A 23499-nucleotide genomic window follows, 5' to 3' on the forward strand; every position below is an offset into this window, starting at 1 on the left:
CATCTCTAGTCTGCACTCTGTCTCCCTCTTCTGGTTCATTCAATGTAAATACATTCCTAATTCCTAATTATACAAATTGAGAAGACCAGACATAATTTACCGTAGATAGACCATTTAATGCATTTACATTAGATATACAGTGAAATGAACAACAACAACAAAATTCTCCAGCTCCATGTCCGTTTTCATTATTGCAGGGCATACTTTATAAATGATTGGTGACAACAAAGGGATTAACATTCGCCGGAGGACGCCATGAGTCTGATGTCCCCTTTCCTTTTACCTTTGTAAGCAGCGGGGCATAACCTGCCCTAGTTAAAACATTAACTAACTTCCCGTTTCTGGATTCTATTTTCATACTTCGTCCACAAATGGTGTACTGATAAGTTGTCCACTAGCTGCCATTGTTTTCTTGCTGTCCAGAAATTTCTTTGCAGCCTGGAACAAGGAGGGAAATAGAGAGGTCACTTAATAACCACTTAAGCCATGGCCTGTGTAAAAACATTGAGTGAGGGTGAGGGTAAAATACTCACATTGACCACATCAGCGTGGGTGACAGCATCTATACTTTGGAGAACGACATCAGGTGACTGATAGGATCCAGTGGCCAAGGCTTGGGCTCCAAGCTCCTCAATTAGGCCCTCAGAGGTCTCGATGGACATTAAGTACTCTGATTTCACCTGGTTCCTACACATCGAGGTCAACAGAAGTTAGACAAAAGTAGCGATACGACACTCCCATAGATACATGAACAATGTGATCACAATGTGGCCATGGGAAGATCAAAGTGAGCGGCAATGGCTGAGGGGTAGAGTGGCTGGATGGAAACCATGAGGTTCCCAGTTTGATCCCGGACTCCCCTAGAATTAGTGTCCTTGAGCAAGACTGATCCCAGAATTAGTGTCCTTGAGTAAGACACTGAACTCCTAATTGCTCCCTATGTGCAGGTTGGTGCCTTACATGGTTTCCTACTAGCCTTCCGTAGCAATACTAATATCACTGTGTGGATATTAGTCTCAGCATTAGATTTTTTCCCGCAATGTCCCGCCCCATATTTGCATACTGGGTACTGCATACAGGTTATAACCCTGTTGGTTATAGCCTAGTTCCAGACGAATCTGGTTGGCTCGGCCGTGAAGTCCTCACACAAAGAGAGGGGCCAGACTTAGCCTGGGGCATTATGCATTGCAAAGGCAGGCTACACAAGGCTAGTTTCCTCCGCCATTGGTGTATGAATGCGTGTGTGAATGGGTGAACACAATCTATGTAAAGCACTTTGGATAAAAGCGCTTTATAAATTCACCAAGTCCATTTACCATCAAAGAGCATCAGAACTATCAACGGGACCCTACATCCAATGAGTGACATTCATTGAAGTCTGCTAATAATGAACTGACAAAAACACGTTTCAATTTTTTTTTTAAAGAAGAAAAGCTATATTAAAAAGTAGGAATCCCAAGCTCAAGCAACAAGTAATTGTAGCACACACACACACACACACACACACACACACACACACACACACACACACACACACACACACACACACACACACACACACACACACACACACACACACACAATAATAGAAACACTCAGATGTCTGCTAGAAACCCCATTTGTGATTGACCTGTGGTACTCACTTTGCTCTGGTGATGTCAGCCTCGGTGACGTTTCCCTCAGCCAAACTCATCACCTGGGCAATGGCTGCCTTGATCACCTATACAGAGATGGATGGCCAGTGTGAGTTAAGTGAAATACAAAATCAACACTAATGGGCATTTTGCTGCATCTTCATTCATCTTGGAGTGCAATTTAAAAGCTGGCACTCACCTCTCCTGCAGAGTCAGCTTGTGCAATGGTGTACACTCCAAAGAGCCCAGAGTCAGAATATGTGCTATGGAAGGCTGAGGCCTGAAACCGTAATACAAAAAACATGTATATTTTGTTTGAAACAACACAGCCAAATAATGGCATGGCCTATCTGATTGTTAGCCATCGATAGTAAGTAATGATGAGTGCAGTTTGTTCATTGCAACAAATGAAAATAGAAATCTGGTGGTCTGGTAGTCCAGAGTTCAAAAAAGTTATCCACAAAAATACTAGTATTCAAGAGACAAACACGATAGTGAAACCTCACATCAAAGGGCTGTGTGGTGGCTTTGGCGATGCCTTGGCTCAATTTGCTGATGATGTTGGAACCCCTCTTTACATGTGGGCCGGCTCCCAGGATCCTCTGCAGCACACTGAAGGCATTAGCCTCTGCTGAACCTGCCACGGCACCTTCACAGGCGATCAGCGCGTGTACCAGGCTATCGTTGTTCTGCACCCGCAGCTCACCTACACACAAAATGTACCGTAACAACCACCTAAACCAGCGTGTTCCAAAACCAGCGTGTTCCAAGCAAACATGTGCAGTGAGCTCAAATGTACTTTACCGTATAATCAATATATTAAAAAGCATGCTACATACATGTACATACATCACTGTCACTGCATAATGGAGATTTTACCTCCACGGTAGACAGCTTTGGCCCCAGGTGCTCCAGGGCCACTGCGACCACTCAGGAGCCCCTCACCTAACTGCCTCAGAACTGAGTGCTTCACACCTGGACAGAGAGATAAGAGAATAACAACATTTTAGCCTATAAACAGCATAAGCATATAGGTGGAATATAATCATTATGGAGTTACAAGTGTGATATATGGTCCCACACAACAGATAAAAATGTGTGCCTTTCACATACTGTATACACAGAGGGACTGAGATCATGTAAACTAACTCCTACATCATGTTACCATTAGTACAACTCGTGATCTTTTGTCCACATACTGGCATCTAGCACATGCCAACAAGCCAACAAGCCCAGTAAACAGGCAGGCACGGGTATGCACACACGTGTTTATTTACAGTGTATATATATATATATTAAACTCTACAGCCTTGTGGGATGTATTTCCGAGCAGTTTTCAACACCAGGTTAGCAAATTGATCGTAGATCAATGCTAACATGCTAACATCAATGCTTGATCTTGCTAACTGGTATTATATTTCCGATCTTCTCTTCCAGCCCATTGGTGAAACCTTTCCAGTCTACTTTCTTGTAGTTGAAACGCCTTTTAAAGGGCACGATGGTTGGGACTACAGCCGCATCGATTAGGATCCCAATGGGACGGTGTTGGCTTGATGGAAAAGGGTCCAGCACAGTCTTTTTACACAGTCCAACGATGTTACTTGTGACTATGGTGAGATCTGGGTTGTAGCCACGTTTCCAGCGAGCACTGAAAAATGAGTGTGGTAGCTTGGGGTCATGGATAAGACTTAGCTGGTTAGTATCCATCCAGTCCTCTACTGCTTCTCCATCCTTGTTCATTTCAGGGTAGCCCCACTGGGTACTGTGGCTGTTGAAGTCACCAATTATGATCTGTGGTTTACTGTGTACTTTAGGGATTGGCTGGGGAAATATGAAGTCTACAGGTGGTGGTTTATAGACAGATGTTATTACAACACTAGATACCATTCTTAATTGAGTCAGCCAGTCATTACCAAGACAGCATCACAAGAGGGACATTCTTCAGAAAGACAACAGCAGAGCATGGGTATGTCTTTAGGTAGTCTCGAGTAGCTAGACAGAATCTCAGACATCTGCCTACCGAAACGTCTGTGGACATCTAAATTCAATATACTGTAGGGGCTAGAACAGAGGCAACCACGACTGCCACCTCCTACAGCCATTGCTTTGAAAACAAATGACACCACAGTCCAACATAAAGTCTTTGCATTGGTAATTAATATATATATATTTTTAAATGTCTGAATTGTTTCACTGAGTTTAATCCCATACATTGTCGGCAGACATTTTGAAAGGCGGAGAGCTCCAAATGTCTAGCTACGTGAGACTACACTTGACTTTAGGCATTAGCCACTCACCTAGTCCTACAAGAGCCATTCTGCCAGTGGTGAAATTGTTCTCAACAAAGGACAGCAGCTACAGGGAGGGGACAATAAAGAAATGAAATCTGAAGTCTGAAATCACTTGTTTTGAGACAAATTTAACACGATGAGAATGTGAGTCAGTTGCTTATTGCCTCACTTCTCAGAAGGCAGAGAATGTCTGTGAAATAAAGCTGACTTCCAGGACCAGGGTACTGAACTATTTTCCTACTTGAAGGTACAGAGCACACACCTGTTCAGGGGTAACTTGGCCGACCATGAATTCAGGGCAGTACAGGGAGTTGGATAGGGCATTCTTGTACGCTGCTTCATGCAACTTCTCAATAACTCCTGCAAGAGATAGATAAGCAAACCACATCCCAGCCAGAAGTCAGAAGACAGGAAGCACATATATATTTTTAGCTTATCCAGATTGGAAACGAATTGGAGTCTGAACTCAAATCAAAAAACATGGAGACCGATTTTGAAAATCAGATTTGAACGACATTACTACAGTAGTTGGGTTGCACTTCAAATCTCATTTATAAAGATGTGTCTCAGACGTATGTGTACTTCATTGTAACTTGCCGGAAATACTAAATAGCATAACAACAACACTCTTAATCAACAAATTCCATAAACAACATGATGTTATCCACCTATCTGTGGATACTGCTGAGCCAGGGCCATGTCTAGCTTCACCCTGGGGGTCAGATCTTTCACCTCCCATGGTCGGAACTCCTGAGCTGTGGTCACATCGACCAAGAACTCTGCCACTGTATGTCTGGAGGGTGGAAAGAGACACACAGACAGAAAAAAATAGTATTGTTATTTTCATCAAACATAACAAACAGCAATCACAGTACATTGTTAGCTTGTAGATTAATTTCAGAATATACACAATCCAATTTACAACCTTTATTTGCAAACCTAAACATAAATTAGCAGCTCAGAACAGGTCAAACATGTGTGCTTGTAGATCTATGCTATTTATTCTTTTAATGTTGATCGCATAGTTCTTAAGTGGTTAAATGAGAGAGGAATTTCTGCAGATGGAAGCAGTGACTTCTACCCTTGATTCTTATCAGTAATCTATGAGGCACTTTGGCAATGGTCCAAAGCAACACATACATCACTGCACCACTAGTGAAATACAACCTTGTTTACTTTAAGCAATGTGAGGTACTGTCACTTTCCCTGGCTGTTCAAAAAGTGTTCATCTTCAGAGAGAAAGTACTTCTAATCAAGCATAAACTCAGGTCTATACTATTACTATATCTGTATATATAATACACATGTCTACTGCAGCGGTTCTTAAACTTTCTTGTCTTAGGTCACCTCATGTACATAACATTTTCATCCAAAGCACCCCTGAATTTCATTGTTACTTTATGGAACCTTGCATTGATGTCATATTACAGTATATACATTTGTAAACCTTTCCCAGTATGTGTTACGAGAAAACTTGAGAATAGAAGTCTGCATCTCGACAGATTGCTTCAGCATCCCTATTCTGGGGGGGAACACTCACCAAAAGAAAAGGTCTACAGCTGTAGACCTTCTTCAGGACTGAAGGTCAGTAGACCGAAAGCTTGCAGCAATAAATTGATTTTGAACAGATTTGAGTGTGCAAATCTTATTATATAAGATAATAAAAAAAGACCTGATCATATCTTTAATTAAAGCAAATTGCATTACATTAAATTACTTCAATGACATTGAATAACATTACTATTACATTAATAATATCCAGCATTACATTCATAATATCACTCAGCAGAACCGCACATCGCCAGTGCACCACTCACATTTGCAGTGATGAGCAGCAGCTAGCACCAAAAGGTTGATGCCAAAAACCATCACTTTAACCACAATTGGACAGATGATTTAGCCTTGCTTTGACAATCTCTGGCCAACCATTATCAACCACAAGCCCCTGGCTTGTTGCCATTTCCCCAGGTTAAGCCGTTTGAGTACCCCTGGTGTATCGTGTATGACAGTACTTACAGATCGTCTCTCAAGCACTCCACTGAGTACACTATGGTCTCCCTCGTTGACGTCACACTACATGGAAACACAGGATACCATTTGGGTTAGTGGGCAAAAAGAAAGTAATGAGTTTTTGGTTTATTTATAGCTTATACTAGGTTAAGTGGGGACATGTGTATGTGTAAGTGAGAGAGATTTGGAGTAGTACTTCAAGAGCTATCATGCCAAATAATTGGTGTACTTTAATTTGCCTGTACATTTTATTTTATTTTTGTAAAAAAAATCTTGTGTCTTTAATTGTACCCAGGAAAGCTAGATGCTAATTTATGTACCTCTAATGGGGATCCTTTAATAAACAAACACACACTAACCTCAAGCTGCCCCCCACCGACTCCACGCCACGACAGATCTTCAAGGCTGAAGCACCCTTCGTAGTCTGCAGATGACAACAACAACGTCAAGAGAGCCCACATCTTCCCCCAGCAACAGTACCGGTCTAGTTAACAGAGCTCATTCACAAAACATAGCGAGGGGAGTAGTGAGTCACTGCTCTCAGTGTGCATTACCAAGCTGGCTGCCAACCGCAGTACATGAGAGACCCCCTGGTTCTCCACAGTCTCATATCGACTGCCAGCTTTCACAAACACACCAACGCTGCACAAGGGGGAGTAGTTCTCCAACGATGCAATTACTAGACCATTTGGAAGCTTGGACACCTGTGGAAATAAAAGGAAACGCATTAAACTGAGAGGCAAACAACTGGGCACATTATTTCTGGATAAAGAATCGGTGGGTTCCGCAGAGGAATAGGTCAGGATGGGATTTAGAGACAGAGAAACCTGAATACCTGCAAAACTCCCAATACAATATCAAAAGTATTTTGGTGCACAGCTTCACATAATTAATGTGAAGAGTCAAGAGAATGAAGCCAGCACACTGTAGTCTGTAAATAATTAATGTCCTTCACCAGGAAACGTAACAGATGTGTTTCAGCTATTCAGCCTTCATCAGCGTTTAGATGGATTTATATTTATATTGGGAGATTTAGAGACACCAATGATATGTAGTGTATGACAGTGTTCCCAGTTAAGAGGCATTCATTCAAGATGCACTAATATATTGCCAAAACAATTATACCTTCTTTGATTTGGATTTTCTTTTCCGGTGAAGCATTTAGGATGCAGATTGCTTTTTGTGAAAAGTATTGATACTGGGGAATGTTTTACATCAAAAGAGAGATGATTGTATAGGGGGTTGTCCAGATGTCTGGGGGGGTTGCACACGCAGATTAGACACACCAACGGACCGACAAGCGGGAACAACGGTCGTACATGCGGTCGATCATTCGCTGCTCCAGAAAAATGATTTGATCGATCGATAAATCCGATAGGAAATTCAGGTGTCATCACAGCATAAAATGTTAAACACATTCTGCTAGATGCAGATGTGGTATAATTTAGAAATTGTGGGGGGAGTACATTTTCAATCATTTTTGAAGACGTGCGTACAATTCAGGCCAGCAGTTTGTGTAAACAGGAGCTGTACCTACTGTACCTGAACATTCTGAGGAGGGAGGGGGGCAGCGGGGGCTTTCTTGTGGCCGGGCTTTGGTGCCTCAAATGCTTCAGTTAGAGCTGCGCTCCTCCTGGCAGCAGCAGCATAGCATCGTTTCTGTGGAAATGACATCAAATAAAGTTGGTTTATTTCTCCTCTGAGGGATTTTAAGCTGTGGATAAAAGTGGACAAAAGTTGTGATGTCCCAACTTCCAAGTCAATAACCAAACCTGATCAAAGGTTAAATTTCTTTATTAATTTAGTTTTACACAAAATGTTCAAAAATACAAATACATTACGTGAAATAAACAAACATCACACAGTATGGATTATTTGAGAGCAGCTCTTTAAGCATGTGTAGTGCACACTACACTTATGACAGCTAAACTTAACACTGCCTCTCCACACTCTTCTGCAACTCTTATTACAAGGGTCATGAATGTGATTCAATCTCAACCTTTTTTTAAAGCAAGTATTAGGCAACTGACCCCATTTGATACAATTTGTATCTCTAGCTAGGACACCAATTTACACTGTAAAATCTGTGACTTGCAACTTGTAAGGGTCCATTTGTACACTCGCAAAGTTGAATCCCCAAACGCTCCATTCCTAACTAGTATGAATCATTCAGCTGGGGACCCCCTGGAACACACTCAGCAGATCAGGGGTCGAGTTGCCGGTAGAACAGCCGGATGGGAAAACCGTAATCCATATTATTAAATAAATATCCTGTGGGAGCTACGAAACAGTGTGCGGAGTCGGACTACTTCTCCTGTATGCATCTTTTTGTTCAGCACTTGAAAGTTTTCTAGAGATGTGCGCTTTCCTTTGGATTCCAAAACCGTAAGGTTCCTAGTTCGATCCCGGGTTCCACCAGAGTTGTCGAAGTGTCCTTGAGCAAGATGCTAAAGCAGCTAAACCCCTAGTTGCTCTCGAGGCACCAACCTGCACTTGCTTTCCTCCGCCAGTGTGAACTGATGGCGAACTGAAGTATGCACCATTTACAATTTAAAAACAACTGCCTGTGTAGGCTTCAGTACTATTATAAGTAAACACAAAATTGCTGAAAACAATGCATTTCAAACTTCAGCTTGTCACACTCCAGGGCTGCATGAACAGTGCTCGAGTGCTGTTTTCTGACCCTTAAATTTATGGTATGACTACTACAGCAATTAAAGCTCCACTTACTTTACCTACCGTACATCTTCATAGTTAAATTATAGTTATCATTATACAGTTACAGTTTGAGGCTGACTTGAATAATAACCTCTACAATGCGTTATATCAAACAGTTGTGCAGTTAATAGTTATACTAAAAAGGGGTTTTCATGCTGGCTGTTGATCATGTGCCAATGACCCGGTCAAGACCTGAAATGAACCAGTAGAACACTACCAACCAGACTAACATCTAGCCCCTCTCGGAACCCTACATAAAGCTTTTATGAAATTTGATTGTCGCTTTTCTTAAAAATGTCAGAAACTTTACTACCATTGGGTTCTGCTTGTGGGGCTAACTAACATCATGATTGTATAGCCTAATAACCAGACATGCTGTAGCCTACATCTGCCATGACAGCCAAAGGACACACTTGTCATAAATATATTTTGACATGCCAAAGGCTCAAATAACATGACAGTAGTTCTGACTGAATAGTGAATTTAGTACTGTCTGATAGAGAAAAGAATGATGATATTATGGTGGTCTATATACATTTGTAAAACAGGGTTGTATAAAGCCATGCAACTTATATTAGTCTAGGGCTCTAGGCTTACAATATCAATGTGTTAGTAAACAGGTTCTGAAATGACCTTCAGGATCCAGTTGAGCTACAAACTCAACACACGGTTTCAAATGACACAATAACACAAACGGTCTTATATTTATGCGTCCCGAATGTCACCTCAGGTGGTCATTTGACTAGACTTTATGTACGAGAGAAAGGTTCACGGAGAGCCTGCAAGTTGAACTCTAGTCTATCATAGACAAATCATTCCCCACTGGAAAGCTAACTAGCTTAGCTAAGCTAGCCACTGGCCAGCAGAATGTAGTTAGGGCTGTCTTCAAAACAGCAGCAGCTGCTAACATTCACACAGTTGAAATGGAACAGGTCGTAGGAACTGAAGTAAAATGGTGAAACACACAAGACTCACAGAGACATGGTGGGTTAGAGATCTGAATCCTTTCATGACTCCCAACTCTCTCCTTCAGCCGCTGCTAAAAACACAGAGGATGTCACTCGCTGCTACCCACAATCCACTGCTCTACTGTACAACCAATCATGCCCATCATGCACCCAATAATTCATACTGTAGATGGTTATGGTTTCACAACAGCTAAAACATGCAATGGAACTGTTTGTTATGATAATGCGAAGCACTAATACTTAATTGATCAAGTATAAATTTAATCTGGTCATTCAGAATCATCTTTATTAACATCACAGGTTTAAAACAGTGGGTTCGTTTTTGTGATAAAGTAACAGTAACCCATTTGATATCACATCAGTTCAGTGCAAACACTTTGAATGAATGCCTTGTATATTTCACCCATCACAAGTGACAGTGACAGAGAGAATGTAAAGTTGTAAGTAGGCCTACAATTCGAGTTGATTAGTACTACTCCAAATGCTATTTCCAACCGTTTTAAAATGATAATATTTCACCCATTTTATTAAGGTTCAAAATCTACGTAGTACATCTAAGTACAGACTCTGCCAAATGGGGGCGGTATTGATTCACTAGTTCACAATACAAACAAAATGTGATTGTGAACTTGAAGGACAGGATTGGATTGATAACACTAAGAATAAAATAAAATGAAATAGGCTATACTATATGGTAAAATAGTACATTTGTAGTAATAATCCTCCTATAAAACTATATTATGTAACAAAATAGTCAAATAATCAACAGACAAATAAATAATCTTTGAATTTGTTCTGCAGTCTGTTTTTATCTGTATTTTCTTACAGCAGTGAAATACATTTCCAGTGCAGATAGAAAGGCCAACTGAGGAAGTACCAAACATCCAGTGATGGATACCAATTAACACTTTTATCACATAGGGCAGCTACAATACTTTTCCCTCACAATTATTACATAGGCTATAGGCCTACAATTAAATGATCAAATATCACAACATTCTTCTATCTCAACATTCATAATTACATTAATCCTATACTAAAAGGTTATACGGAGTTAGCTATTTAAATATTCCTGTTCCACAATATAGAAACATGTTTTTAAACAATATGAATATAGTGTTGGTGAGGGCCTGGGGGTCCTTGGGCTGAAAAGCATTGAAGACCCCCTGCTCCTGCCTGACGCAGCATGTTAAAGAGTAGCAATTGGTAAGCCTATTATTAGAAGCACAGAAAAATATGTGTTTGTTTGGGTAAGGTTGATTTCATTATGATTACATGGTGTTAAAATGACAATTAAGATAATCAAGATAATCTTGTGTAAAAAAAGACAGTGAAATAGCCTATTCCTTTAATCTTGTCAAGATTCAAAGGGATGTTTCTTTTGCTTTCTTTTTTTAAATTATTTTTCGAATATAGAATGCTTTTTTACTTCCACCAATTAAGTTAGACTGAGGTGTTTTTCCCCTTTGTCTTTCAGCAAAATAACTGACCAGTAAGCTACTCAAATAAATTATTCAACCTTGTCTTAAAAGGGTCAAGGTCACCATCAAAATGACACACAATCAGTCATCTCTCACAACATATGGCTCACTCAAGTATGGGCAGCTCATACAGTACTTTTAATCAAGTTTGCAATCAACTTTATAATTTCTGAGAACCAGATATTTGATCAATTTGACCATTCTAATGTGCTAGTTACACATTCAAGCTTGGATTATTCCAAGTGAAAGCATAATATGCTTTCACCTTTGAAAAGAAAATGCCATAAATGCATTACTGAATTTAACATCTTTATTGGACTTGATTTTTCATAAAGCACACTTGCGGTACATTACAAAAATAGATGCCAACATACATTAAAGGCAATGATTCAGAGTCTACAAGTTTGACCTCTAGCATACAGTGAGTCCGCTTTTTTCACTGGGTCAAAAATACTGATTCACAACTACAATTCTTTGGCCCATAGAGCATCTTTTGATCAAGCAAAATATTTACAGGCATTAATTTAACAAATACAGTTTCGCTCAGAGCCAAGTCCCAAAACAACAGAGGAACATCACTGAATAATTACACAGAAATGCACAACATTGGCCGGGAACCTACCGGATCAGATTTGACCTGATGTGACATCTGTAACACAGTTGTAACCTGTACACACTCACTGAGGCTTCTCAGTGATCACAGTTGCTATGGATTCATGTGGGTTGAGACCTTCCTTTGTCATCTCTGCAATAAAACAGACCCAAGCATGCAAGACTCAGCAGGCCGTCACAAGTTAACCCCGCTACCTTTGCCACTGGGAAAAGATCATCTATAAAAAAAGACCCTCTAAAACAGCGACGCAATCTTGGCACAAACTTGCACCTTCCTGGTCCTTGTCGCTGAAGCAAGGAGCGCTTGAGTCTGTGCCCCCCTCCTGCCCACGGGGGGAGGGCACCAATAACTACAGAAGGATGATGTTGCACTGGGAGGTTTGGCACCCTACAAGCTTTGCTTCATCTTCCGGCCCCTCAGTTCACAGGTATGGTATCGGCTGTGGCAGATTCGTTGGCTGTGCATGCATCCTTCCTCAGCTGGAGAGACACACAGCTTAGCCAGCTGCGACTTGTAGGCATCTCTCCCACAATTTCCCACGTGTCCGACTCTTCACAGTATCGCTCGATGGTATCATGATACCTAGATGAAGAGAGACCAACAGCCATGAGAGAAATGCCTGGTGTGTAGACTAGACAAACTGACATTTTTATCCAGGCTTTCATGGAGCAGCTGGACAAGCAGACACCTTTAAGCCCGAGTTAAATCAAGTATATAAAGTATAAATCAAGTATTACCTGTCCCAGCCCTCCTCCCCTCCTAGTACATATATCTTCCCATCCACCACAGCCACGCCAGGCCGGTAGCGTCGCTCTTTCATGGGGGCGCACATGGTCCACTGATTAGTCTTGGGATTATAACACTCAACCTTGTCCGTGTTCTCAGTCGAGGCATGCCAACCCCCTATAGACAAGTAAATAACAGGATAAAGACTGTTAGACAGCTCCATTATGTGCTGACACTGCAGTAAAGTTGAAGTGAGTCTATTATGGAACTAACCATTAAGAACATACAATACCTATAACGTAGATCTTTCCTTTCAGAGTACATGCAGCTGAACCAGAACGTGCAATCTGCATAGGAGCCACTTCTAGCCACACAGATGTTTTAGGGTTGTACACCTGGGCTAGGTCTGTGCCATCACCATCCTCCAGTACAGCACCACCTAAGACCCAGGAGAACACATAGAAAAACATCATTCATCGTCAATGGGAAAAGGACGAATACATAATACCAAAGGCTTTGGACATCTGGACCTTAATTAAAAAGGTACAATCATCAAGTTTTCCGTCAGTGGGACCAAAAGATACAATAAAGATGACAGTGCATCTAGTGTTGAATCTGGTGTGTAATTTCTCAGTGGACCACATATGAGCACACTGCAGATGTAATAGTTATATTTTATACAACATACCTGTACCATACAGGTTGATTAAAATTACTGTATGTTTTAAATCATTAAGATAAGTCACAGACTTTAGCTTTAACCATTATGCTTTACATAAAACCCATTAGGCTGAATAACGGCGCATAACCCTGTTCCATACCAGTAACATAGAGTAGTCCATCTAATGCGACTACAGCTGGGCTGGTGACAGCCATTTTGACGGACTCCTTGAACTGCCAGGTATTGGCATTTGGGTCATAACATTCCACGGAGTCCAGGCGAGAGCGGCCCTCCCAGCCACCCACCGCAAACACATAGCCATCCAGCATCACCAGGCCTATGGGGTTGTAACATATAAAATGATAATTAGTACAGAATGACATTGGCCGCAACAACCCTTGAGACTTATTTTGTACATTGTCATAAGGCGGTGGCACATGAAAATATCCAATCTACAAGCTCACAACGTGTCGCATCATGAAGCATTGTAGATTAGCCATTTTCAAAAAATGTAACATTTTCGACCTATGCCGAAAATAAAGATGACAGGTTGAATGTAAATGCGAGGGTTTGACAGTCCTACCCAATTCAGAACGTGCCACATTCATGGGAGCCATCTCCAACCATGAATCACGGGAAGGGTCATAGCGCCACATCTCCCTACTGGCTGAACCATCAGGGAACTCTCCTCCGGCCAAATAGAGAGTAGAGCCTATGATAGAAGATGAGCAGAATAAAGAAATAGTGATGCCAAGTTACGTTGGTATAGAAATAAACATTTTCAGAGCTCAAGATACATTTATATTATATCGTCACTGTCAGCAGAAACCTTGTATGTTACTTTTCAAGAAATGGAAATTGAAAAACTAAGACTTAACCACTTATGAGACACTGAGCTTATAGATCGCCTATTTTCTCTACTGTTGTATGACGAAGTAGGAGATACAAGGTTTCTGCCTGGCATATGAAATATGATATTTTTGTCCAAATGAGACACTTATGGGGCTGTAACTCTGAGTGTACAAAATGGAACCAAATGGACCTGTCCAGTGGTTCCATTTGTACACTCTCAGAGAGTTTAACAGTGTGGTTTAGGGTCCCAGAGAGAACCCACTGTACACTCTCAAGAGTTAGACCAGTAAAAAGGGTCCATTCGGACCACCGATGGCCCCCCAAACCAACGTTGAGAACCAGTGGTCTAAGCCAGTTGACTCCGTTGGCACTTCTCACCTGACACAACCAGCCCATGTTTGCTTACAGCGAAGGGCAGACATGCAAGAGTCTTCCACTGGTTTGTCAGGGGATCAAAGCTCTCCACACTGCGAAGCACCACCTTGTCATCCTCTCCACCCACCGTCACTATCACCTCAGCTGTCCCTATTGTCAGGGCAACAAGGGGGGAGAAGGAGGAGGGACAGAGAGCAGAGCAGTGACTCAGAGTCGATTTAAGAGTTCAAAGAGAAACCAACTTTATTCATAAAGGAACCATCTCATAAGCATCCTGGCCTTTGGATATAGCTTGACTTTGTTCCCTTTTAACCACATGAACCCCATGTCCCTACTCTGGGTAAACATTTGGTGAAAAAAGCTCGAATCACAATGTGGGGCGTTGTGAGCTTTAAGATCAGCTATAGTATAGACCCCTGGGGGACAACAAAAACTAAGATAGGGTTTAAGTGGTTAATACAGAGGGACAGAACATGAACACAGCACAGGCCAAAGAAGAAAACTAAGACAACCAATAAAAACAAACAGAAATCAAAGCTTGAAACGGAAAATGCAATAATGAAATGATTGGTCTATGAAGACTGAATAAAAAACAAAACTGAAGAAAATGCATCAGAATCGTTTTCTGTCTTGTCTGACTGGGTTTTTTCTCTACACTGGAAATCCCAACTCGAAAAGCATTGATGTCCCGTATATTGTCCACCATCAGTTGCAACATGCACACCACACATGTGTAAGCCAGGCATACAGTAAAATCCTCAGTGTATATTTAACACTACAAATAACTAAGGATTGTATAGTGCAGGGCACCTGTGGACCTGCGGGGCCGTGCTCTGTGGCAGTAGAGCTCTCCACGCCGGTCCTGGAGCAGTAGATAGTCCTTGGCTTCAGAGATGAGCCTCTGGCAGCCCTGGTATTCTTTCACCACATCCAGAGACTCGATCACATCATGGAGGTAGTAGGGGCTGATGAGAGGCAGGCGGATATGCTCTAGCACCTTAAACAATTAGGACAGAAATTATTTTATAGTCCAACTGGATATGTGAACAACATTAAACATGGCCTTCAAATCTCTGCTGCAAGACAAAGTGAGGAAACAATTGTGCATGTACAGTATACCACCATTTAAAACTGTACTTTTTGTACCCTAAAGGCCTAGCCTTAAACCTTTAGGTTGTTTAAACACGACGATGGGGAAGTTGGGGTTAATCATGTTTTAATTACAATTCCTGTTCCATAACTGTGGTGTGCAACAACTATGTTTCCTGTCTCGCTACACCAGTAGTTCTCAACCTTTTCTGTATCATTCAGGGTCCACCTGAAAGTCTTAAAAGACCACTGAACACTGTTTATTTTAATGATCAAACGATTTTGTTCTGGCTTATTTCAATGGTACTATAGTCAAGTAAGATTGACACCATTTATCAATATCACTATGAAAACTCATCTTTCAAGGTTTTAAAGACAAAATACAATTTATTTTATATTTTTTAAATTGTTATTTTAATTCATGCTATATTGTCAATAAAATCTATTTATGTAGACTATAATGACCACCAACAGTAAGCATGCCATAGCTAGCATTTGACTTCTCGAAAAGGACTGACCTTTTCAAAGCTTGGCTTGCGGGTAGAACACTTGTCTAACCACAACATGGCAGCCTCAAACACCATCTCCTCCTTGGGCACATTAAGATGGTCATTGGCAAGAATCTCTGTCAGTTTCTCCACACACAGAGAGAGGAACTCATCCTAGTAGGGGCAGAAAATGAAAGATACAGTAGACCACCTGAATAGGTATTGAATGGAATAAAATGGCACCATATCCAGCACAATACCATGGTGTAGTTTTACTGTATTAATTCCCCCCTTTTAATTAAACATACTATAGCTACTGGAAAGAAAGACAAAAATGCTATGAAGAAAAATATTAAACTATCCTGTTAATATTCATCCAATCATTGACAAATGACTGAATGTTTCTACACAGATACATGTGGTGGTGAAGTTTGGGAGTTTGATTAATACCAAAAGTAGGGCAACAGACAAGGGACAACTTCAGATATTTACATATTAGACCAGGGGTCTTCAACGTTATTCAGACCAAGAACGCCTTAGCTGAGAGAGATGAAGCAGGGACCCCCACTACATACTGTATAAAATTGCGTTGCAGATTCAACTTTAATAGATTTCATAGATAGACACGTAGACTTGTGTGACAGCACTATCATCAGTGTTGTGTAAATTTATTTGATGATTCTTAATAGAAATATATTTACCCATTTAGCTCTGAGGCCGATCTAAAAACAAAGTTTTTTTTTTAAATAAATATTAATGTACATAGGCTATTATGTTTTATACCTGCTTTACAGGTAGCATAATGGAACTGCAATCACAGTTGGAGGAAGTTGCTAGTTGTGCATACTGTACGATTGAATATTGGTCTATAATACATTGTAAACGTCTAGCATTCAAAACCATTTCTCTATTTTCAATGCTTTGGAACCCTTTCTAGTATTAACTGTAAACTTAAGTTTATATTGATTATATATGTGTACAGACTAGAGCTTGGCTGAGTTTAACAGGTAGAAGCTGGATGAAGATCCACTCCTGACATTACAGCCTGGAGTATGGGAAGTATGTGTGGACTGTGGAGGCAGGACGGATTAAGCTGGTCAAACAGATTTCCAACAGATGTATTGTTTATGAGAATGCCAAATTATAACATAATTTTGATACTGCGTTTTCACAGAATTTGAGTAAGTGGGCCTGTATTGTACCGTAACAACTCACCACAAATGCAGAGAAAAGGCCAAACACAGACAAACAACTTAGGAACTGCACAGATCCCTCAGTCTCTGACCTGCTGGTACACCGTACTGAAGTGATCAAGCATGTAATCCATGCTGCGTTTCTCCAGCATTTTACAGGAATGGGCCTCGGCAAAGCAGTGAATCCCGACACAGTTCATTTCATCCATCTGCCGCTCCATAAAATTACAGCAGGCCTCTCGAACAGCCATGATATCCAACAGATTTGCTGCTGCCAGAAGCGCCTTGACCAAATAAAAATATCTTTTATGAACACAGATGCATAAAAAATGGAGACAATATATATAAAATTACAATAGTTAACTAAACAAATATATTTAAAAATCATTTAAAAAATTTCAATAAAAGTGGATTTTCTAAAATACTGAAAGGTAGAGTAAGTGATTTCACTTAATTCAAATATCACTTATTTTTTTGTTTTGTTGTGATAATCCTCTCTACTATAGAGTGTGCTGACCACATAAGGAGTTCCTCCCTGTCCCCAGTTAACCCCTGGGGGTCAAAAAACCTTAGGTTTCGTTTTTGACTCTCTATCCTGATTGGACGAAGGCTTAGGTCCCACAGCCAAAAACGAAACCTAAGGTTTTTTGAGTGAAATCACTTACTCTACCTTGAAGATAGCACGTGTCACGAATCACGATGCAGCGTGTTGTGAGCTAGTAGATCGATAGTACAATCGCCAAGCAGGCAATCAATAGTTGCAGCCAGGCGCGGAGACTCCGGGGGTGCCTGCACTGCCTGGTAGCTGAAACACCCACGGTTAAAATAATAAGCCAATATACACCCACGTATTATGAAGACTGAATTTCCCCTCCCTTTCCCCTCCCCCTGCTCAAAATGTCACGTAGTCACACACCTTTACGGGCGCTTGGGCAAGAGGTGTTGGGCCGCCCAACTTGGGCATTCAAATGCTAAGGTGGCTTTTGTTCTGCTGCCAGGTAGAGAGTATAAATGTTGCATACAGTACAGTACAGCTTTATTTCCATTTGACTACGAATCTACGATGAAGCAGGGAGGGACTTTGAGCACTCACAATCATTATTGAAACATGACGCCCCTGGTTGCAGCCATATACTGTAAGGTTTATGATAATACATCACCTGCACATTAGCCTTGGAGATGACCACCACTGATGTGTAGGCATAGCTAACCAACATGCCTATCATCTGAGGTTCTACTCCGTTGATGGCCACCCGTTCCTGTCTGGACTCCATCAAGTCAGTTGAAAACATTGCCTGTGTCAGGTTGAAAACTCATTTGTCAACTCATTTATTAGATAGACCATGATATTGGATTCAAGTGAATTACATTCCTTAACAATTTTTATTTTTTATTCCATGCCAATATGTGGTACGCTAGGGTAAAACTGAAAATGGTTAACAAAACCAGGGCAATAAATGTAAACATGAAAGATTGAAGATCTGTGTTTACCATTTACCTGAAAGTAAAAGCAAAAGGCGGCTAGTATCCACCACAATAACACAATGTACAGTATTTCACAGTAAAGTATTATTACCCCCTTTTAATTAACCCATTAAAAGTGAGAAAGCATCTTGAGTCCTTTTAGATTTTTGCTTTAGCTATTCAAAAATAGCAGATGTACAAGCTCACGCTGCCAGCTTGTACATCTGCTATTCTTGAAAAAGTCTTGCAAGTGTGATTCTTTTTTTCTTTTTTTATTAAAGTCAGAAGTCTGTTCCTATGTAAAGCGCTTTGGGTATTTAGAAAAGCGCTATATAAATTTGAGCTATTATTATTATTATAATAAATATAAACGTGAAAGGGTGAAGGATCCACGTTTACCTGAAAGTAGGAGCTAAAGGAGGCCAGAACAATACGGTGGCAGGAGAATTCCTGTCCCCCGCAGCAGATGATCACATCACAGAAAGCATTGTTGAGCCGAAGACTGTTCAGGCCTTCTAGCACCTTGTTGGGATGCTTTGACTCCACAAACACAAAGTTGTCGCTCTCCACTGCGGACAGCGGGACACTGGTGCCATCCTCCTGGAGGGCAAAGGTCACATCCAAGGGGCAGGGGGGCAAACTGGCATTAACTGGAACAATTTCAGCCATGACTCGAGTCCCCTTGCTAGACCAGCCTATATACGAAAGTAGGACAGGATGGAGTTAATGGCAGTGGTGGAGACAAGTACGGTACATTTACTCGAGTACTGTATTTTTCACCAATTCAATTTCGGAAAGCATCTGTGTCATTGTACATTTTGCTATAAAACCCAAGTAGATTTGAGTTATCTGTACTTTATTTGTGTCTGTATTTTTGGATAATTAGGACTTTGACTCCACAACATTTATAAGTGCTTTTGACAAAAAGTACAATATGAATGAATCGGTTACACCCAATATAGTGAAAATATCAGATGTTTGTTTGTATTGTTATTTATATATTTAATACAGCAATGCATTGATATTAAAAAATATATTTTTACTTTGTAGGCCTACTTAAGTACTTTTGAATACTTGAAATGTGTTTAAAAAGCAAACTTGTATTCCAGTACTTTAACTCAAGTACAAATTTGAATGAGCAGCTTTCATTTGCCTGGAGTAGTACTTATAGGAGGAACAGGAGCATCTAGAGATTCTAGACTCAACTCCAGTACTTTCGTGCACCAATGGTTACTAGCCAGATAACTAATGTAATGAACATAAATAAATGACAGTGTGACTGCATCACATGATGCATGCAATCACAGTACGAGGGAGCTCAACATACCACAAGGGGAAAACGGTTTTTAATGTCTTATCGATTACATTTTAAATTATGGCCTAGAATGGCTCATACGTGTGAAAAACAACCAATGTATTCGTCTGTGACGAAAATGTTGCTGACAAGGATTTTGTTCGCTTGGTTAGCACAGATGAAGAGCTTTGCGACAGTAGCAAGTAAGTAACTAGTAACTTCCAAATGATGAACGCTTGAGTCATATGCAATCAAATACAGACAAACACAGACGGAAGCGAAACATGTAAAGCAATTGTGGGATTATAATACCTGATGCACACCATAACGTCAACTGTACAGAGACGAACCAAAACAGAGTGTGCAGAGTCGTGACAAAAAAAACGCCTTCTTCTCCCTTGTTTTTATACCCGCTGATATTTGAGAGGCACGTGAGAGTACTGCCACAGTGCCACCCTGTGTTAGGAGTGAGTAAAAATGGTTGCAATGCTGCGAGGGCTACTAGTAGGCCTACTCAGTCATGAACACAGTGGGAAACTTGACATTTTTTTAGTGGCACAACCACTTCATTACAGAGCTTTGTGTATCTCTGACTGCTGGATCTGTCTGAGCACGAAAATAGCATTTGGTTGGTTTTCAAAACCAAGTGTCATTGTTGTGCAGCCTATAACACACACATACAAATAACTGTCTGCATACAGTATGATGATTTCAGGTGTGACAGTAGGCCTACAGTAGGCTACAGTGACAGTAGGCCTACAGTACAGTGACAGTACAGTACAGTAGAGGGACCCTGGAAACCCCCATACGGTAACTATGTCATTTCTCAACCATTTCTGAGAAATTCGGACACGGGCCAGTCTGGATGTTCCGGGGACCCCCACACGGAGTTGCACCACTTACTTCACACGGGTGTGAATTTTAAAATATACTTCTATTCCACTACATCTCAGGGGCAAATATTGTACTTTTTACACTACGATAATTTGGAAACTTTATTGAAACATTACCTTGAAGACTTTTGTTAGGCTACAAAATATGGGCTACATAAACCAGCCCTATATGTAATAGGGTATAAGTATAGAATACTTTTTGTACTTTTGTACTATTTTAATACATCTTCCACCACCACCACTTTTGTAGGTGGAAGAAGTAGTATGTATGTACAGTATATTATACATTTAATTTGCAGTGTAGCAATGACAGTGTTATACAGTTTGCACCTATTTTCATTTTGTTTTCATTCCAATGAGGACTTTGTTACTAAAGATGCAAGCTTCCTAAACAGTTGTTATCCGTCCTGATGATGAGGCGGCTTATCAAATTGCTATTAAACTGAAATTTGTTATTTTACAAAAAGATGTGAAACAACATTATCCCTGAATACAGACACACACATGCACACATGCATGCGCACGCACGCATGCACGCACGCACGCACGCACACACACACACACACACACACACACACACACACACACACACACACACACACACACACACACACACCCTTTTAGCTCCTCTATGATGATTTCCTGTTTTTGGCTATATAGAAGTGTATATTTGTACGTCTCTATAAATGTTATGATGAATTGAACATGGTGGACCCTATTGTAAACAAGTGTAATGCTTATAGTGTCGTCCACAGTTAACAGTTTTGTATTGAGTTGTGCTTGAAATGTACTGTAATTCTCCAATCTGTTAATAAATACTTCAATCAATCAATCAATCAATCTGTTTTTGTATGACCTGATGAAGGCCACTTAGGAAGCTGGTGACTGTGTGGAAAATACATTGAAAGGCTGTTGAACAACAGTTAGTTTCTGCTTGCTCTGAATGGACAGGCAACAGTTACAGTCACTCCATCAACACTTGTGCCTAAAACAAGTTTTCCGCATGAACACACTGATGACTTGATTCACCATTTGCAGCAAACACACTGTTGGCACACTGTCATCCTTTTGAATACTCACGTTGTCTATTATATTCATAACAAAGACTCTTCTGTGCTCTTTCTCTCTCTCTCTCTCTCTCACACACAGACACACACACACACACACACACACACACACACACACACACGCGCGCGCGCGCGCGCGCACGCACGCACGCACGCACGCACGCACGCACACACACACACACACACACACACACACACACACACACACACACACACACACACACACACACACACACAATTTAACATATAAAAAATGAATTAAAGTAACTTAACCATATAAATTTGGATACAAAGTTAAATATTTGTATTATTTATATTTTCAACTCTACCAGCAGAGTTGTTTGTTTGTGTTTGACTGTTAGCAAAAAATAATTTGAAAAGAGATAGTCGGATTTCCATGAAACATTTTTGGGTGTAAAATATTGAATGTGAAAGTCATATTCAAGCTCAAGGAAAATATGGAGTAATAAATCACATCTCAGGAATGAAGACATCGAAAAATGTTGGAAATGGAATCCTTCCAAATTTGAGTGATGTAGGTACTAATCCTTTGATGTCACAAAGTGTAATCAAATGACATCACAATCATCACATAGAATCAATATCTAGATCTAGGGTGGAAATGGAATATATTGACACTTGCATAGTGTTCGCAGAGGTACAATCTTTCTAGGTTAAACTGTATTTATCTGTTTGTGTGTTGTGAAACAGCAAAACAATTACCGGTGTCGTAATTACAAAATAATATTTGGTTTATTTAGGCTATGCAATAACACAACAGAATCACTCAGAATATTTTTCATATACAATTCATATACAATCTTGCCTGCACGACAATATTATGTATGCAACTTTTCAACATGCAACTTTATCTATTTTCATTTGGACAATGGATTAAGAAGTGGCAGTATAGTGATATGGTTGGGTTTGTTGTTTCTTTTCATACAAAGAGTTAAATCCATCCATGGTCAGCTAATTTCCGAGTATTTCCCACGTTGACAGCCATCACCCGGCCTATTTTGCTCTTACAGTATTCTGATTTATACACACTATGGCACATTCTGAAAATAGTTGATCTAGCTTGATTTGCTATACTTTCAGTGTGCGAAACCCATACGTAACTATATGTATGCTGTTAATCATTTTATATAAGTCACACATATTTAAGCCAATTTAGTCTCATTCAGTAACACAACAGAATCACTATTTTTCATATGCAATCTTGCCTGCACGACAATATGTGTGGCTATATTTCATAAAAATACATGGTTAATTAAAACTACTATAGACCGGTGCCCGGCTGTAGAGCACAGAGTCAGTAACGATGGAAGTTGGAGATCCATGCCGTGTCAGAGTTCCACCCATCTGTCTGTGTCCCTTTTATGGAGATTTCTGTATCAGTCTCTCTGTGTCCCTTTATTCCTATGGAGTTCTGTGTCAGGCATGCCCAAATATGGAGTGTTGTAATGTCAGAACAGGCCAGCTCCATATATGGATAATGGACCCTGGGCAGGGGCCCCATTTCCAGAGCCCGGGCAGAGGCCTTTTGTGGCGGTTCTGGACAACTGTGGGTCCGACTGACTTGACACCGGGCACTGCACTCCCTGTGGGGGTGTGGAACCTGTGTGTCAAATTTGACACACATACGTACAGAGACATGGTGCATTTATAAAAGGAAGGAA

At 40.6% G+C, this 23499-nt stretch overlaps 2 protein-coding genes across 2 annotated transcripts; both read right to left on the reverse strand.

Moving 5' to 3' along the window:
- Positions 1-95: 95 nt before the first annotated feature.
- uqcrc2a (ubiquinol-cytochrome c reductase core protein 2a) lies at positions 96-9738 on the reverse strand. The gene is made up of 14 exons (XM_080774982.1): positions 9629-9738; positions 7478-7594; positions 6490-6639; positions 6295-6359; positions 5942-5998; positions 4594-4718; positions 4188-4285; positions 3932-3989; positions 2514-2609; positions 2141-2340; positions 1834-1914; positions 1644-1720; positions 534-687; positions 96-438 (listed from the first exon to the last, which is right to left on the reverse strand). The coding sequence occupies exons 1-14, from the start codon at positions 9662-9664 to the stop codon at positions 355-357; spliced, it is 1398 nt and encodes a 465-aa protein (XP_080631108.1). The 5' UTR covers positions 9665-9738; the 3' UTR covers positions 96-354.
- A 1660-nt stretch (positions 9739-11398) lies between these two features.
- Positions 11399-20225, reverse strand: LOC308324827 (kelch-like protein 24). Its single transcript, XM_080777133.1, has 12 exons — positions 20170-20225; positions 18963-19258; positions 18260-18394; positions 17192-17383; positions 15937-16080; positions 15140-15326; positions 14333-14479; positions 13686-13814; positions 13263-13439; positions 12734-12880; positions 12453-12618; positions 11399-12297 (listed from the first exon to the last, which is right to left on the reverse strand). Exons 2-12 carry the CDS (start codon positions 19230-19232, stop codon positions 12132-12134), a joined length of 1860 nt encoding a protein of 619 aa, XP_080633259.1. The 5' UTR covers positions 19233-19258; positions 20170-20225; the 3' UTR covers positions 11399-12131.
- Positions 20226-23499: the final 3274 nt, after the last annotated feature.

The sequence above is a fragment of the Protomyctophum bolini genome (genome assembly GCF_963924005.1).
Source record: "Protomyctophum bolini genome assembly, chromosome: 11".
Taxonomy (NCBI): Eukaryota; Metazoa; Chordata; class Actinopteri; order Myctophiformes; family Myctophidae; genus Protomyctophum; species Protomyctophum bolini.

Coding starts and splice junctions, on each gene's coding strand:
- LOC308324827 (XM_080777133.1), bottom strand. CDS start 19,232: ATGGCTGAAATTGTTCCAGTTAATGCCAGTTTGCCCCCCTGCCCCTTG. Junction 17,384..18,259: donor TCTCCAAGGCTAATGTGCAG/GTGATGTATTAT, acceptor TATTTGGTCAAG/GCGCTTCTGGCAGCAGCAAA. Junction 12,619..12,733: donor AGGAAAGATCTACGTTATAG/GTATTGTATGTT, acceptor ACTTGTCTATAG/GGGGTTGGCATGCCTCGACT.
- uqcrc2a (XM_080774982.1), bottom strand. CDS start 9,664: ATGAAAGGATTCAGATCTCTAACCCACCATGTCTCT. Junction 3,990..4,187: donor GCCAAGTTACCCCTGAACAG/GTGTGTGCTCTG, acceptor CCCTCCCTGTAG/CTGCTGTCCTTTGTTGAGAA. Junction 1,721..1,833: donor AAGCTGACTCTGCAGGAGAG/GTGAGTGCCAGC, acceptor ATCTCTGTATAG/GTGATCAAGGCAGCCATTGC.